The 19,030-nt window shown below is 42.3% G+C and overlaps 1 protein-coding gene across 3 annotated transcripts in view; it reads left to right on the top strand.

The window, feature by feature from the left end:
- The window catches only part of LOC148372621 (meckelin-like), a 24,012-nt gene extending 4,992 nt beyond the window's left edge, over positions 1-19,020 (top strand). For all 3 annotated transcript variants that reach the window (XM_088327208.1, XM_088327209.1, XM_088327210.1), the window contains 11 exons: positions 820-906; positions 5,257-5,356; positions 5,768-5,907; positions 5,982-6,122; positions 10,580-10,657; positions 10,740-10,856; positions 13,198-13,314; positions 13,385-13,492; positions 13,563-13,665; positions 17,551-17,693; positions 18,066-19,020. In XM_088327208.1, the coding sequence (XP_088183334.1) occupies positions 820-906; positions 5,257-5,356; positions 5,768-5,907; positions 5,982-6,122; positions 10,580-10,657; positions 10,740-10,856; positions 13,198-13,314; positions 13,385-13,492; positions 13,563-13,665; positions 17,551-17,693; positions 18,066-18,146 (1,215 nt within the window). In that variant the 3' untranslated portion in view covers positions 18,147-19,020. The remainder of the gene's footprint in view (positions 1-819; positions 907-5,256; positions 5,357-5,767; positions 5,908-5,981; positions 6,123-10,579; positions 10,658-10,739; positions 10,857-13,197; positions 13,315-13,384; positions 13,493-13,562; positions 13,666-17,550; positions 17,694-18,065) is intronic.
- The last annotated feature ends 10 nt before the right edge of the window (positions 19,021-19,030 follow it).

Raw genomic sequence — 19,030 nt, 5'->3', positions numbered from 1 at the left:
TCCTCTTCAACATTCACTCCTCATTCATCCTCTCCATGTGTCCAAACCAACCGGGTACTCTCATATCCACACGCTTGCTCAGTTCCACTACTACTCCAGCTCTGTCCCTCCCAATTGTGAGAGACACTACGTTTTTACTTCACATAATACTTTTTCGCCAAAATGTGGACGTTTTGGGAAACTGCATTTACTTTCCAGGAGCTGGAAACCCAAACTATTGAAAAAGCCATATTGGATCAAAACAATTATGAGAAAAAAATACGTCTGTAGCCGCAAAAAATTAAAAACCTTATACAGGCCTTATAAAGAAGGAAACGGACTGTGTCTATCTATACTTAAGTCATTTTTATTTGTATTCATTAAAAAATGTTTAGAATGTATCCAGTTTGTCTTCCTACAGCAACCATGCAATTTTCCATTATCAAACACTTCTGAAAAATGTGTCAGGGAGCATCAAAGAGCCGCGTGTGGCTCCAGAGCAATTTAAGCGGGTCAGAAGTCCAACTTTGTTCGCGATAAAAAGCATCTTCGTCTGCCTTTGGTGCTTTTGCTGGTCAAGAGGGTTTGGTCACATGACGGCTTTTAGAAAATTCTGAAATTGAAAAAGATTTATGCCTACGTAAAGTAGATTTGGGCTGTTTTACAACTCAGACTGCAACATAATTGACACACAGGCAGACACTGGCAGAAAAGAGGTGGGGAGACTGTTTAGCCATTTAGAACGCAGAACACGACGAAGATGCGCGACGTAGCAAAAGTAAATTTCGGCGGGGAGAGTCATTTGTTCTGTAAATGAATAGAGCATCTTATTATTTTTAGGCCCAACAACATGTTTCGAAAGAGCTGCCACTGCCCGATCAAGAATCCCATTTTGTGACGTACATCATTTGTGCTTTTGCTCTCAAGGTGAGTCAAATTAAAACTCTATTGTGGCTTCTAGAATGCAACTGCAATATGTGTCAGGACCAGCACAAAGGGTAGACCCAATCGTGTAACGTTTCTTACAAGTTTTATTGAACAAAAGAGGAATCAAGTCGCTCTCGCAATCGGATTGCGATCCGAATACGGATAATAGATCGATAGTCGGGACAGGAGAGCAAAAGCGTGGTCGGGGTCAGAAACGGGTCGTGAGCCAGGACGGGAGAGCAGACGTGGTCAGGATCATAACAGGTCGTAGCCAGAGAGAACGGGGGCAAAAACGGGACAGGTGGGAGTCAGGGTCGAAAAAGGCTTGCCTAGCATACTACACTGAGGTTCGCAGACAGACTGACAACAGGACTGGGTTCAAATAGTGACAGGGAGCCAATCAGGAAGCCCGCAGCGGCAATCATGACAATATGCAGTAGTCGAATCCAGAATTATTATCTTATTTTTCTCCACACTTTGAAATAATGTGTTATGTCCCTTAGTAAATATAAAAAAAAAACTGCAGCCTCGGAAATGAATAAAAAGAAAATGCACTGAAAAATATACATTGTTTTTGAACCACACAAACATGGACAAGAGCAGTGTTTCTTAACTTTTATTGGGCGGAGGCACACTTTTTTTCTTTGAAAAATTTTGAGGCACATGGTCCATTTGAAATGTTTCTAAATTAATTCCTGGCAACAGTTTTACATTGAAATTTAGCATTTATTTTTAAAATGTTATTCAAAAATACCCCCCTTTTTAATCTTTGCCCCAAAGATAGACACTTTGTCTCACTCTAAATTATTTTTCTGAATTTTTCAGGGAAAAAAAAAAAAATCAAAATTAAAATATATGGTGTTAAAATAAGAGAATTAAGCTTTTAAGTGATGGAAATATATATATATATATATATATATATATATATATATATATATATATATATATGTTCTTGCCCTGAGGATGGATATTTTGACAGTTTATAAAAAAAATGTTTCATATTTTACCCCCCAAAATGTAACCATAGTAATGAAAAAGTTTATTATAGAGGGTCAGAACCCGATTAGACGGTGGACCCAGATGCGTAACGTTTTCACACAAGCTTTATTTTATGGAAATGGGGAAGTCATGTGCGTTAACACAAACGCCAGGGATTCGGCGATTGCTGGGCGGAAGAAGTGAGACAGAGAAGTCAGAGGCAGGACAGATGGGATCGATACCGGATACAGGATACACAAGCAGATTCCAGACAGGACGGAACAGACCAATACCAGATGGGATCAATTCCTGATACTGGATACAACTGCAAGTTACCGGACAGGACGGGGCAGACTGGATCGATACCGGATACTGGATACTGGAGCAAGATACGGGACGGGACAGACTGGATCGATACCGGATACTGGAGCTAGATACGGGACGGATGGGATCGATACCGGATACTTGAGCAAGATACGGGACGGATGGGCTCGATAAATTGTTTGTCAGAATAATTTATTTACCGGATACTCGATACTGGAGCAAGATATGAGGCAGATGGGATCGATACCAGATACTGGATACTAGATACTGGATACAAAAGCATGATACTGGACAGGACGGGACAGACAGGGTCGATACCGAATACTGGATACTGGAACAAGATATCGGACAGGAAGGGAAAGACTAAATCGATACCGGATACTAGGTACTGGAGCAAGATACCGGACAGGACGGGACAAACGGAATCGATACCGGATACTGGAGCTAGATATGGGACAGATGGGAGTGGTTACTTTTCAGAGTTTTAAGTATTAAGTCGAGTCATGTTTATTTGTACAGCCCTTAATCACTAGAAGTCTCAAAGAGCTGCACTATTACGTACTACGTCTGCTCTCCCGTCCCGGCTATCGACCTGTTTTTCCGCTCCTGACACCGCCATCGCCCGCGACAGAAGATCTACTTCCGTATTCAGATCACAATCCGATTGTGAGAGCGACTTGCTTCCCGCGTCCAGCGGGCATCGGGTCTTGGGCGCAGCCCTTCCTCTTTCTTTCAATAAAATTGTGAGAAAACGTTACGCGATTGGGTCTACCCTGCGTGCCGGTCGTGACATCAGCTCCTTAATTCGATTGGTCAATAAATTGTTTGTCAGAATAATTTATTTACCAACCATATTCGCTACATAGGTCTATAATTAGATTAGAACAGAATAGAATAGAATATACCTTTATTGTCATTGTTGAATATATTGTGACAACGAAATTGGACGTGGCACTCCAGTTCCACATTTTACACTGAGGATAAAGAAAACAAAGAGATAAAGGAACAAAGAAGATGTTTGTACTGTCCTTGATTGCATAGGCTTTGTTTTCCTCCGGAGGGGGGGGTGGGTGTATGAGGGGGTGAGGGACAGACAGAGATGACCGGATCCAACTAGATGTTTGATCTTACTGTACACACGGTCCAGTGTTTTTTCACCTAATTGCTCAGTCCACATATTGAATGAATTTGGGAAGTACAGTCCTTAAGCATGCCCGATTAATGTCACCGGCAACGATAAAAGCTCCATCGGGGTGTGCGATCTCCTGTTTATTGATAGCAGCGGGCAGCAGATTAGCGCTATGCTAACGTTAGCATCCGGTGGAACTATGATTACCGTAAATCCCGGACTATAGAGCGCACCTGATCATAAGCTGCACCCACCACAATTTAAGAGGATAACCGCTTTTGTACTTACACAAGCCGCACCTGTATATAAGCCGCATGCGCCCACATTAAAACATGTAACACAATCACCAAATTAACCCAAACCCGACTTTGAGTCCCGCGATTGTAACTGAATATAAAGTACACAGTCCAAAAACCACAGCCGGCAAAATGAACGGTAAATACCGGTACTTAAGGTTTGATGCAGACCTGCAGAGTCCGGGTCCTGTTGAAAATAATCCAAGGAAAAAAAATGTATATTTCCAAAGGTAAGGGTGGGAAAAATATATATCTTCTATTGTCCGCTGCTTCCACAAACACGTCTCACCTTTACTCCACTTCCCGTCAGCCCCCGTTGTTTTCGCCCCTTCTTTTTGATTCGCCCGTGGAAAACATCAGAATAAGTTTCTAAAATAAATACATTACAAAAATATACAGTTGCAAATACATATGATACATGGTTACATATATTTACAAAGAAAGACGGTACACCGAGAGAGTTTTCAAAGCTTTAATAATAATATTATAACTTTCATCCCAAACCGTGCCTGTGAAGGGTAGCAATACGCTACTAGCAACACGCTCGCAACACAGTAAACGTGTCTGTTAAAAAAACATACCGTACATGTAGAAATCACGGTAAACCGTCCTCATCTTCCCCCTTATGACTGACATCATCAAAGTCGTTTTCCTTCAGTATGGGAAAGAGACTTTGTCATGTAGACGTCGTCCCACGCTCCCTTATTCAAAAACACGCTAGCAACACACTCGCAAAGTAAAGTTTACATGCAGTAATTCTGTTTCCTTCTTTGTCGGACTGCTCGATTGCGTTTAGCTTGAATGCTGCGTCATGTTGTGCCTTTCTTTTTGCAATTTGCATGGATGAATAAAGTATCTATGTATCTGATGATGATATGTCTACGCTAATTTAATTTGTGCACAAGCTAAGAAGTTGCAGTCTTCCTCTGCGCATATATTACACCGGTCTAAATCCTTTTGTACTCGAGCGCTGCTGGCGGCCGTTAGAGAAATTACATAAATTGGCCGCATCACTGAATAAGCCGCAGGGTTGAACGTTTGGGAAAAAAGTAGCGGCTTATAGTCCGGAATTTACGGTACTTAAAAAATCCAAAGTTGAACAAATTTGTCTATTCAAAGTGTGTATACATTTTTTGGGACATCTTGTACAGCAAAAGAAGAAAATAATTGATCACAAGTATTCCTTCCAGCACGGCGGGGCAGTGGTTAGCGCTTGTGCGGCACAGTTCATGTCATGGGAACCTGTCGTGGGTTCAAATCCAGCTCCAGACTTCCTGTGCGGAGTTTGTATGTTCTCCCCGTGCTTGTGTGGGTTTCCTCCGGGCACCCCGGTTTCCTCCCACGTTCCAAAAACATGCATTTCAGGTGAATTGGCCGGTCCAAATTGTCCCTAGGTGTGAATGAGCGAATGAGTTGTCTGTCTCTATATGCCCTGCGATTGGCTGGCAACCAGTTCAGGGTGTCCCCTGCCCACTGCCCGGAGATGGCTGGGATGGGCTCCAGCCCCCCCCGCGACCCTAATGAGGATAAGCGGTACGGCAGATGAGATGAGATGAGATGAGAAGTATTCTTTCCAGTGGGAGCTCTGTTGTTTTGTTGCATCTTGTAATTTTGTTCCTTCAGGCAGTGCAGTTCCTCCACAAGCTGGTAGTGCAGCTCTCTGTCGACATTTTCTTCATCGACTGGGAGAAGCCTCGAACGACAGCGATCCAAACGGCCACAGGTGTCCCCGTGTTTTCGTTTCTAGTTTTCGTTTTTCACATACTGTTACCGTCAGGGTTGGGTAGGGTTACTTTAACTTGATTACTTTCAATTACTTTTGGATTACTCCAATACCAAATATGCTAATAAAAGGCAAAAGAAACTAAATATGAATAAAATTATGACTCACAACACATGGTAAGCTTTCTCTCCTGGCTTTGATCTCTTTGATCTCCGGCAAACATCATTTTTGCCGTTAAATGTATTCCGTTACTCCCCAAGCCTGCACAGAATTGAGTCATTTTATTCATATTTAGTTTCTTTTGTCTTTTATTAGCATATTTGGTATTGGAGTAATCCAAAAGTAATTGAAAGTAATCTAGTTAAAGTAACTCTACCCAACCCTGGTTACCGTGTACTTGGCTTTTGTTAGCCACTGCCCAGCAGAGACGTAATTGTTTACCTGTCAGCATTTGGCGGACTTACTTTGTGGTCAACGAGTGGAACAAGATCCAAACCATTCGAAAGACCAAGCCCACTTTTCAGATCTTGGCAGTGATCTTCTTTCTTGAAGTATTTCACACTCTTTCTTTTCTCTTTTTTTTGCTTTTTGTGTTTTTTTCTTAACCCTTCCTAATGTCTTCCAGGTTTTGGGTTTTGTCAAATTCACACTCAAGGAGCCAGGGGCCTCTTCCACGTCCACCTTGGAGGAGAACACATCTAAATACAGTGCAGTCCTTCGTTTTGGTCTGGCATCAGCACTCTGGATTGGCATTGGGCTTCTGCAGGTTTTTAGAACAATAACCGTATTTATTTGATAGATAGGTAGATAGATAGATAGATAGATAGATAGATGGATAGATAGATACTTTATTCATCCCCGCAGGAAATTCACTATTTGTTCATTACGAGCAATTTTATATCAATATAAAACTAGGTTGAATTTTCAGGACCAGAATGCTATAGTTTACCGCAAGTTTTATTAAAGGAAAGAGCAAGGGTTGCGCCCACGATCCAGTGATCGCTGGACGCAGGAAGCAAGTCGCTCTCGTACTCGGATTGTGATCCGAACACGGAAGTGGAACATCCGTAGCTAGCGATAGCGGGTCGGGGACGGGAAAACAGGTTGGTAGCCGGGACTGGGAGAGCAAAAAGTGGTCGGGACCGTAAACAAGTCGTAAGCCAGAACGGGAGAATAGATGTAGTCGGGGACAAAAAGTGGTCGTAAGCCGGGACGGGAAAGCAGACGTGTTCAGGATCAAAACAGGTCGTAGCCGGGAGACAGACGGGAGCAAAAACGGGAAAGGTGGGAGTCAGGATCGAAAAAGGCTTGCCTAGTATACAGTGAGGTTCGCAGACGGACTGACAACAGGGGACTGGCAGGACTGGGTTCAAATAGTGACAGGGAGCCAATCAGAAACCGCGGCGGTTGGCGCCAAATGAGCGGGCACAGGTGAATCACATCAGTAATCGTAACATGAATATGTGAGGCCATGATTCAAATCATTTATTGACATGTAAACTTTAAACATAATATAAACATATAACAAGGGCAGCATGGCGGCGCAGTGCTTAGCGCTCGTGCGGCACAGTTCTGAGGTCATGAGATTGAACCTCCTGTGTGGAGTTTGCATGTTCTCCCTGTGCTTGCGTGGGTTTCCTTCGGGCACTCCAGTTTCCTCCCACTTTCCAAAAACATGCATGTCAGGTGAATTGGACGTTCCAAATTGTCCCAAGGTGTGAATGAGCAAGTGAGTTGTCTGTCTCTATGTGCCCTGTGACTGGCTGGCAACCAGTTCAGGGTGTCCCCTGCCCACTGCCCAAAGATAGCTGGAATGGGCTCCAGCACCCCCGCTACCCTGCTGAGGATAAGCGGTGTAGATAATGGAGTGGAGAAGAAATATAAACATATAACATTTACAATGTATTTATTTAATATCCTTAGCATCCTTCAAGTTCAATTCATCGTCAGATACACCAAAGAGTTGTTACAGCGTCGCAAATCTTTCAGGACGACTCTCCATTTTCTCCATTCTCTAGCATTCGTCTCTGGTACTTTGAATACAATGGTGTGATATTAAGATAAAACCGAATGCCTTTTCAATTACCATATACATCACTGGTGGTCTGATAAATAGTATCCGGCGCTCTCGTTGCTGCGACCCGGGTTCGTTTCCCGTTGCATCTAATGTTTAGCGATTGCGGTCAGCGATATACGGTAAAACCTCGTGTATAACACACACTGCAACTTTGAAGTCTTTATTAGTAGAAAAGGAGGTGTTAATTACAAATAAATAGGGTATTTTAGATTTATGAAAAGTACCATGTTTATGTCTAATGAATTTGAACACTGTGGAAACAATTATTTTTCTAACAGCAGTCAATTTAGCTCATTTTAATTGATTTTCTGATTTTACTCAATTTCTATCTCATTTTACTAGTGACGGATCTGGTGAGGGAGAGTCTTATTTAATTGGCAGAGCAAGAAAGCAATGTATAAACTGTATCATAGAAATAAACGCTTTATCGGCCTACCTTAACTTATAAATGAAGTCAATGTGCTGCTCCAAATGAATAAAAGCAACTACAGATAGGCAATCCTAGAAAAACATATATTGGAACGCTTGACTTTCTGTTAGCTTGCTGATTCCTTCCATTATCTGCATCGCTTATCCTCAATAGGGTCGCGGGGGTGCTGGAGCCCATCCCAGCCATCTTCGGGCAGTGGGCAGGGGACACCCTCAACCGGTTGCCAGCCATTCGCAGGGCACACAGAGCTAATTCGCTCACTCATTCACACCTAGGGACCCGACAATTAACCCAACAAGCATGTTTTTGGAATGTGGGAGGAAACCGGAGTGCCCGGAGGAAAACCTACGCAAGCACGGGGAGAACATGCAAACTCCACACAGGAGGTTCGATCTCATGACCTCAGAACTGTTCCGCACACGGGTTAACCACTGCGCCGCCGTGCTAGCAGCTTGCTAATTACTATCGTTAATTTTATTGTTTGGGGCCGATGTGTGCGCCAACTCGTAATCCTTGATCTGACTCTTGCCCCCTGCCATGAGGCAAGAGAATTGCGTGCCTCACTCAGTACAGTATAACTTTACATACTAATTGCATTTATATCATAATGGTTGGTTAGCTCCCATAACCATTAGGGTTGTAGGGGGCACCATTTCATGTGGTGTGTCTTAGGCAAGTACAGCCTGGTGGCGGACATCCCTCTCCAGCCCAACATTTGTTTTCACCTGGTCTTGAACCGAGGACTTTTCACGTGATAGACGAATGTGCTAACCACTGCATAATGGGAACATTCAGTGATTTTAAAAAAGACAGGTGAGGCACTGCCTCACTTCACTACACGGGACTGAATTTTACTAATTTCTTTGACTGGCACTCATAATCAACAGCCATAACTTCTTAACAAGGCATGTGTCCAATGGTTCATTGGCAAGGACATTATGGTTGAGGAGTTAGAGCAGGGGCAGCGAACCTACGGCTCACGAGCCATATAGGGCTCTTTCATGAGAACATATGGCTTGGAGATAAAATGTATCTATTTCACATTTCTCTGTGGCGGCGTTCCAGAGTCAGGCGGATCTTCTCCAAGTAGAGTATATGCTAGGCTGAAGGAACACTAACTAGATTGATGGTTGATTCCAGTAGAAAATAATGAACATATTATAAAAATTTAAAACAAGTAAGAAAAGATAACTAAAAATGTCCAAAATGATCTGCCAACAGAATAGGAACTTGATTTCCATTTTTTTTTTTAATGGACTGTTTGCTTTGTGGATCGTATTATAAAATGAGAAAGAAAATGCATGAAACAATAGAAATGATCTAACATATAATTTAGAAACCTTATCATCGAATCTAAACTTATTTATAAATCCCGATTTGCATGTGTGTGTGTGTGTGTGTGTGTGTGTATGTGGCCTGTTGGCTCCAAAGCGGCTGTACTGATTTCCGTGAAAATGTACACAATTGTACTTAAGGCCTCTGGGAGTGTTATTAGTTTGATGTCAAAACACCTCCAGTAAATAGCAACAAGATTGATAAACATCTACTTTTGTGTTCAACCGGCTCTGTAGCTGCATGCAGCCATGAGGCTATTTTCCCAACGACGAGAAAGAGAAAAAAAAAAACCCCAGTGACGCAGTTAAAAATTGAGAAATTGTCTGCTGGATGTCTCAAGGCTTGTGGTAGCAAAGGAACTTGAGATAGCGCAGGCCATTCCTGGGGGAATGGGGTTAAGTCCGCCCCATGTTGGGCGCCACTTATTTTGGAGAGGACGTCGTTGGGCGTCGCCCCAAAACATATGCAGACAAAATATGGCAGAAATGTCAGAACCAGAACAGATACAGGACCCAATCGAGTGACAAGCTTTTTATTTTACGGGAAATGGGGAGTCATGCACGTTAGGAAGCCGGTCTGGCGTGAAAGGACAGGACGCCATAGACCGAGATCGATAACAAATCATGGTAACGAAAATAAACAGGAGAAACTAGACGGGAACCAAAACTGGAGAAACTAACCAACAGGACGAAAATAGACGTAAAACAAAACTAGAACCCTAAACAGTACAAAAATAAACTGGAACAATACCGGACTGCAGATATCACAGGAAAACAGGACAGATCCTACGTCTTGTGGGGCAGAAACTAGTTGACGGGCTGACCCTGAAGCAAGAGAGCGCTGAGCTTTATATACACAGAAAGTCAATCTCTAAACGAGCCGCAGCTGGCACAACACGAGCGGGGCCAATTGGGCACCACGGCAACCGTGACACACACGGGCGCGGCCAAGTGGGCGCCATGGCAACCATGACAAGAAAGGGAACGCCCTTTATTCAGCATACATTCAGCAACATACAAGCCACGTTCAAAGTCCGTCTAGGAACCGCTGGGCTTTTATACTGTGTTCTCGTGATGACGTGATATTTTGTATTTCTTGTATCAACATTGTTTCATAACATCCAGATGTTTTCCATCAGTTCTGTTCTCAGCTCCAAAGCTGCAGACTTACAGTTAATCCACAACAGCACTCTCTTGTGGCTTCCAGGCGCTTTTCCAACAAATCACGACAACAACCTCGCTCAAGTAGAATGCCCGGCAGTCCATTATGCTTCTATTTGTTATTTTTCTACTTTCATTCCCACCATCATATGTCTGATTTTTTTTCCACCAACCTTCTCTACAATATGCAATGTAATGAAATGCATCCTTTTTCCATCCAGGTCCTTTTCACGGTCTTTTACGAGGTTTGCGTGAATGACAAAATACGTCAGTTTGTGGATCTCTGCTCGATCAGCAATGTCAGTTGCAATTCTCCAACATGTAATTTCTCGTCTTCGCAGTGTATGACATTTTCTTAGGTGTTTTTTTTTGTCATTGCAGATTTCCGTTCTGATCTTACGGCAGCGTTGTTTCGGTTACTACATCCACGGACGATCCGTGCACGGTCACGCTGACACTGACATGGAGGAAATAGGCAACAATCTCAGGAGGGAAGCGGTAGGTTTTGTGGTTTAGGGCTTTATGCATAAATGTAAAGCTTGAAAAACTTAATAGTCACCTTGAAATCAAGTGTGTCCTCACTATGGCTTGAAGGGAATTTTGACCTTTATGCTTTTTCACCAGCCCACAGCATATACTAAAGATTATTGTTGCTCCTAAAAACTGTAGTCTTTTTAACATTCAAAGAGATTTAAAATTTTGAAAGTAGAGACTTTTTTTACCATTGAATTTCTTGTTAAGTTGTAAACTATAGTTATTCAGGTTTTACAAAACAAAACAATGGAGAAAAAACACACAAAGAACACACAAAATGCACAAAAAAAGATGCTACAGAGTGAAATCTCTTTTCATTTTCTTTTACTAACGACTTTTGTAGTGAAGAAAATATTTTAAGTTCAGTTGTCAATGTCTACTTGGCCAGTTGTCTCAGGTTGTTAGAGATATATTTAATTTATTAAGCCCAGTTTATATTGTTCGCGGCTGATTGTTATTTTCTTATGTTGTTTACTGTTCATTTTGCACTTCAAGTGTAGGATAATAATAATAATAATAATAATAATTTCCTTTGTATTGTCATTCTTTGTAACAATGTACACAGAACGAAATGTCGATACGCCTGACCCGTTGTAGCGAGCCGATGCAGCCGCAGCCAACAGAGGGCGCCGCCATTTTACCAATTAGGTATGACTCGGCCGAGGCGCGAACCAGCGACCTCCCAGTCTCAAAGCGGGCACACTACCATCTAGGCTATGATGCTGTTGAGATGCAATAAATATTGCAAGGTTTTATAACACAATTACCTGTCTTCTCTAATCAACTGACTTGAATACTGCCCAGAAAATTTCAAATTCTTTGACATACAACTTCTTTTAAGAGTAATGGAGTTACTTTCCCTGGTAACTAATTACTTTTACTATCGATTGATTAAGTTCCTAGTATTTCCATAGTGCAGTGGTTAGCACATTTGCCCAACACACAAAAAGTACCCGGTTGTAGATCGGGTGGAAACATTAGTTGGCCTGGAGAGGGATGGGCGCCACCAGGCTGTACTTCCCCAAGACACACCGCAGGAAACGGTGTCCCTACGACCCCGGTGGTTAAGGGAACCGCCCACTAATTCAGTTACTAACTCAGTTCCTTTTTGGAAGAAGTAGTTGTTTTTTAAGAAATGCATTTCAAACTAAGAGCCCTTCGCTCTACTCATCAACCAAAAAAAAGTGGTTTTCAGTCTCAAAAGGTTGGTAACCTCCTAGTTAATAAGAACAAACCCTCACAGGCATGAATAGAGTCAAGATGGCGGCGTTGTGCAGACGCTGCGGCTCGGGCTCCAGTTCGTCTTTTGTTTTTCAGTGTCCCTTAATCCCTTATATTTCCCCCTCGACTCCCTTCGCATTTACAATAATATCCACTACATCCCGAGGGATATACAGAGACCACCGGATCTCCCTGGAAGATTTGCCCGCCTGCCGACAACGACAACGACGGAGCAAAGGCTGAGCTAAGAAGGCGACCACACAGACCAGCGCTCCCAAGCATGTTCAACCAACGCCAGATCCATCGTCCACAATGAGTGAATTTGAGCTGCGGATCGCCACCAACAACGTCCGGAATTGGAAGATTTTTTTTGGTCATCACGGAGTCTTGGCTTTCCCGACGCCGCATTAAATCACCGGCTCGAACGAGACGAAGACTCCGGTAAAAACAGGGGTTGGAGACTACGCGCTACAATAATAGCCGAACCATTGACACACACTGCTCACTCAATATGGAGTTTCTAGCAGTATCGTGCAGACCCTTCTATGTACCGGGAGAGTTAACTGTGGTCTTTGTGTTTGGTGTTTACTTTCCACTGCTAACAGTTTCACCGGATGCTAACGTTAGCATAGCGCTAAATCTCCTGCCCGCTGCTATCAATAAACAGCAGCTTGCACACCCCAACGGAGCTTTATCGTCGACGGCGACTTTAATCGGGCATGTTTATGGACTGTACTCCCAAATCCATTCAATTGTGGACTGAGCAATTCGGAAAAACACTGGACTATGTGTAATGTAAGATCAAACATTCGGTTGTATCCGGCAACTCTGTTTGACCCTCATCCCCCCCCATCATAACCCCACCCCCACCCCCCCGGAGGAAAACAAAGTCTACTTACAACAAAGTCAGTTAGTTCTTTGTTCCTTTGTCTCTTTGTTTCCTTATCATCACTGTAAATGTGGACCTGGAGTCGTCCAATTTCGTTGTCACAGCACTATCCCATGTTGTAACAATGACAATAAAGGCATATTCTATTCTATTCTATTCTAGTAAATTGAAATATCTTTGTTTTGCGAAATGAAGGAGTCATTGTGCGGCCAACGAGGTCTTCTCCCCAGCACCGACACGCAGACATTCCAAGTGGCACTTTCCTCACGGCTGCGCTCACAGTACGACAGGATACACGAGTCCTTTCCTGGGGTTTGTGAACCGGCTCTCTCGTTAATCTTCTGAAAACCGTGTAGTTCCTCACTTTGTTGTGTATATTCAGAGATATGGACCGTGTCGGTTCATGTACCCAGAGACAGCCAACGAGTTGGAGCAAAGAATTCGGGCCTACAACACCATGAAGCACTTCTTGGGATCACTCTTAGATCATGTTTGTGGCACGTTATGTGTTCAAGAATGATGTTTTTTGTTACCAATTTGTGATCTTTTTGTCAGAACAGGCATACCCTGATATGGACTACTTTGTGCGGGACAAACTGGCTTTGGAGAACATCATAGATGTGGAGTTCCTTGAACCAGTTGACAAGAGCATTTTTTATAACGGTACACGCTTAACTTGCAGCTCACGTGTCAAAGTTTAGGGCAGTGGCTCCCAAAGTGGGCAGTACCGCCCCCCGGGGGCGGTGGAAAGATCTGGGGGGGCGGTGAGGAAGAGGGAGGCGGTAGGGGGGCGGTAGTCCGAAGTCAGAAGTTTGAACGTTTGTTTGACGATTTGTACACAACACGTTAGGGCTGCACGATTAACCGAAATCGAATCGATACCGCGATGTGACGTAGTGCGGCTGTGAAACCGCAATGCTCTACGTTTTTTTCAAGGTTTTGTAGTGAGTGATGGAGTTTTAGCCAACCACAATTGTTACTGTTCGAGTTTTCAAAGCACTGACCAATCAGAGGCAAGTTTTAATAATAAACGCGATTCAAAGTTTGCAAGCACCATACTATGCCATTGGCATCCAAAGTGGCTCAATTAAAACATTTGAAAGTTGAAATTTATGTAAATAAATCCTTTTCCTTCCTATTTTGAGTATTAATCTTGGATTTTTAGCCGTTGTAAGCCTAAATTGAGGACATATTTAGCTTTAGCAGTTAAAGTTTAACTTTAGTATTGTCTTTCATTGCTATAAGGGTCGCTAGCTGCGACGAGCATAATATTAGCCACTAGTTTTGCTGAAGCAGTCCACATCAGAGATGCTGACATTAGCTGTATGAGCATAAGCAACTAGTGTTGACACCTAATGTTTCTTTAATTAAAACATTGGAAAAGGAATGCAAAGATTTTAAGTATTTTTTTAAATGATTTTTGGCTGTCAGTTTGAACTGAACACACTGACCACATATTTATCTCTAGCTGTTAGCTTTAATATTGTTAGCATTATTGTGTAGCAGGGCGGGGTTCTGCCACAAGCCGATCTCTGGCGCTCCCTAGTGGCTCATTAGTGCTTTTTCAAAAATGTCTGATGATGGAAAATTATTTCTTTTTTGTACTACGACAAACATGACATAAATGTTCTCAACGTTTTTAACGAATATAGACACACAAAGTATATACAGTTTGTACAGAATGTTTTCCTAGCTGGACCGAGCATAACATTGGCATCTATCATTTGTGGCAATGTTCCCTGTAATTTTCCACGGGTCTGAGCGTTCACACAAAGTCGGTGAGCAACGCCTGAAACAACAGTGAGCCACCATAATCCCAAGTGTGGCAAGATAATTAATTATCAAACATGTCCAAAACTTGACATCAAGTTACATTTTGCTGAGTTTCCGGCAATGCAAAATTATTTTTCTCTTTTGAATGAATGGACTCATGTACTATTGCAAAGGTTGTACGGCCTACAAACGTCATCTGTTCTTACAATTCTTTCACAAGATATCCATTTCTTTTTATTTCCTGACATATTTTGTCGCATAATATTAACATTTTTGGGGGCTTATTTAGTCGGTTGTAAGATACAGAACTGTACTTAATCACATTTTTAGTGGAAATACAATGTTGTCAACAAGATTCACTTGATGTACAGTAATTGGAAATTATTTGAATGCAACACAAACTTTTTATTCTTTTTTTCCCGTGGTTTTTTTTCTACTTTTTTTAAAATTCTTTTAAAAAAAAAATCTCATTGTGTTTATTTTTTCCGAGCTGTTACTTTTTTCTTTTTGTTCTCTATTTATTTTTTTTCCTACATTTCTTTCTTTTCTTTTTTTCTGGCTTTTTTTCTAAATTTGTCCTTCTTTTTTTCTCTTCCTTTTGTTTCTTTTTTTCTCAGCTTTTCACTACTTTTTCATTTTGGTATTTTTTTTGTTCTATTCCCCCCTTCCTTTAAGTCAACTTGTGCATAATTTTACTTAATATTTGGTCATGTTGGGATTAAAGAAGCAAAAACAATCCGAAGAGACGTTTAGGACCCGAAAGAGCCGGTTCCTTTTTAGTGAGCCGAGCCGAAGAAGCCGGTTCTCGACATTCTCTACTAACTTTACTCAACTTCGTTCGACTTCAAAATACCGCATTTAGGACACAACGTCAGGGCAACCCGTGTATTTTTACCTTCATGCACTGTAACTTTGACTTAAGTCGCTTCTTAATAAGTAATTTTGAGCCCTGATTTTTGTGCGCTGGCTAGATTTTCTTGTGCGCTGAGAATGTGCGCAGTTTAGGGCCCGGTCACACAGCCGTTTGCGTCTGTATCGCGGGTAAAATTTTGCGGGTTTTTTTTGCCTGTGGTTGCCCGCGATGGAAAATGCGCAAAATTGGCCAACCCGCTGTTCATCGGTGGTATGCCCGCAAAACAGACGCTGGCGACTGCTCCGCTTCCTCATCGCGTCATTTCCGCGTCATTTTCTCGTGTGGACCACGGGTATAAAAACTCCCGAGCCGGTGTTGTGCCCAAATCCGACTCCTACGCAAAATCCCCCCACCCCCACCCCCCCTCGCGTGAACGCGCATTCTGCTGCGATCGCTTTTGTTGGAAGCGTGCATTGACGTTGGTGACTTTTTCATCCGCGTTAACAAACACATTTTGTAGAATACGATCGCACTTTATTGTTTAAATAAACGCGTTATATAGACTAGGATCTCCCAATTGTTATAATTAGCTCGCCTTATTGTTTTAATAAGCATTTTATATAGAATACGATCGCTTTTGTTGGAAGCGCAGCAGAATGCGCGTTCATGCGAGAGGGGGAGGCTTTTATATACGGTGTGCATTACCGTTCGATTACGTTCACAACAAAAACAAAGACGGAATGGTTTAAGTTGTATTACATTCCCAACAAATGCAAGACGAAGTGGTTTTGGTTATATGTTCGCCATTACATTCCCTAAAAGTGATATAAAAGTGAGATAAAACGAGGTAAAAGTGGTTGTAGTAGCGAGGGGATGGAAATCTCGGCAGGGATGCATTTCTCGGCATAACACCGGGCTGTAGAAATCATAACCGCTCAAGACACAGTCCCGTGAAGATCAAGATTTCAAGCTATGGCACCGAAGAAGCCAATATGTTATTATTGTAATAGTTTTTCATTTTTATTTTATTATCTTGTTATGAAATTAAAAGAAATGTCAAGAAATAAAGATGGATTAAGACGAGGTCACTACGGTGACGGGGATCCATGTCCACCCCTTGACGTCTCGAGCACAACTGACGTGTGCTCGGCAAATCGCGCTGTATATACGCGGAGAAAGGCGTTTGACCGTCACACGCGTAACACGCTAATTTCACGTAATAACACCGCGATACAGGCGCAGAACATGCTATTACCATGCTCCACCCACGATTACCCGCTGAAATTTCCCGTCCTACCCATGTGTAACCACGCCCTGGCCGCGGCCAGAGCACGTCGTTCCGCGTCGTTCCGCGTCGTTCCGCGTCATTTCCGCGTCATTACCTCGTGTGCCGCCCGCGGTTAACACGTGCTCAAAGTTTTGAGCAGCTCAAAACTTTTTCACGCGGCCAACTGCGTGCGAATTTCCGACCGCGAGTAAAGCACTGCTGTATCCCGTCTATATGGCGGTCTCAAAGCGTCCAACAGCGCCCAACAGCGTCTGCTTCACGGCCAGAAATTTCTGGCCGTGATTCAGCCTCGATACGCCCGTGAAAGGCTGTGTACCCGTGCTCTAAAGTATTGAGCAGCGCAAAACTTTTTCGCGCTGCCAACCGCGCGTGAATTTCTGACCGCGTGTTAAGCACTGCTGTATCTCGTCTGTATGGCGATCTCAAAGCGTCCAATAGCGTCCGTCTCACAGGCAGAAATTTCTGGCCGTGATTCAGCCGCAAACGGCAGCCGCACACGGCTGTGTGACCGGGCCCATAGAGGGAACACTGATTAGCGGCTTCTTTCATTTTCAACAACTTAGCTTCTAATCAAATTTTTGATTCGGCCCTCCGTCCATTTGACACTCACAGTGTATTTTGTTTGTGTCCGCAGACGAAGCTCATGGTTTCAATGACGTCCTCTTCCATGGACAAGAAAGCACGCTGCTAACTTTTGACATGTTGTTCTTTTGCGTTGTGGACTTGGCGTGTCAGAACTTTGTTTTGGCAGGTCTTCTTACGTACGTGGAGCAAACGGTTAGTACCAACTGCATTTCATGTGTGAAGGACAAAGATACAAGAGTAAATCATACTTGCTCTCACATACAGTGTTGTGAATAAGTATTTTCCCCTTTTCTGATTTCTGTGTTTTTATTTTGCACAGTTATCACTCACAAAATGTTTCAGATCATCAAACCAATTTTAATATCTCACAGAGACAATCACAGGAAATGCAAAAATGTGTGAGTGTTTCTTCCAGTAGTAGTGGTTTGCATGGGTATGTCTGTATGAGAGTATAGTCATGCATGTATGAGAGTACGACGTTATATGTGAAAGCAAGTTTGATTTGCAGTACTTTTCAAACACCCTCATATACAGATGGTTAATCAGATGCCATTTTTCCAACAGATATTCCGAAAGATTCGCATTTACTTCGGGAGGAAGAACCTCACCTTCAAGACGCAGTTGGATGAGCGATTCCTGCTGTAATATTCATAGAAGAGGCTTCAAAATGTCACTGATCCGTATGTTTTTATATGTACAATTTCTCAATCGTTTTTAAAAAAAATGTATATTACATAATTGTAATTATTCTAATATTTTGCATTCATTTCTCACACGTTTTTGTGCTTGGTGGGACTAGGTTTCGTGTCTTTTGGCACTTTTATCTCTTTATTTCTGTAAAAATAAACTTGAGAGTTTTCAATGGAGTGGATAAATTGTACAGATCTGAAAATATGTTTGAACAATTTGGCCTATTTCTACCTGATGCTTTTCATGTATTTACCAAAAAGTTTCACGTTTTTCAGACAATAAGTTTCACTCTTTCCAACAGAGTTGATCAAACATTTGGAGTTGCAGGTGTAACAGAGTTGAAATTTGATTGTTTTGAATGCTTTTTTGAATTCTCACAAAATCTTTTTGTTGTATTACTGTTAATATTCCGGTACCTCATTCAATTGTTAAGTCATAGGCGTCTGCGACTGTCTTTTTCATTTGGCACTTTATGGGCTTCAGCGCTTGCCGTAGCTTCAGCTAATTTGCATCGCGCTGAAGGTAAGATGTGCCCAATATCAGTTGGATCAAAAAAAAAAAGCATATTTTGCTAGATATAGGAGCTGCGTTCACAAATTATTTTTGTATATAAAGATATATAAGTTGTGCTAAATGTTGTATATTTACAAAGCACTAAATAAGAAGTAAAGTAATACAGCTTGAAACGATGATGTAACATGTTTTGATGCAAACACGCCACGAGGTGCGGCCAGTTGAGTGATGACCTGTTTTTTTCTATCTTTAATGTTTTAGATTATAGCAGTCGTGAACAGATGCCCTGACTTTTGTATTGTTTTGTTTACTGAATGCAGGCATAA

Source organism: Urocampus carinirostris, chromosome 2, assembly GCF_059441175.1.
Source record: "Urocampus carinirostris isolate Australia breed hairy pipefish chromosome 2, RoL_Ucar_1.0, whole genome shotgun sequence".
Taxonomy (NCBI): domain Eukaryota; kingdom Metazoa; phylum Chordata; class Actinopteri; order Syngnathiformes; family Syngnathidae; genus Urocampus; species Urocampus carinirostris.
This window is presented reverse-complemented; position numbering and strand designations above follow the sequence as displayed.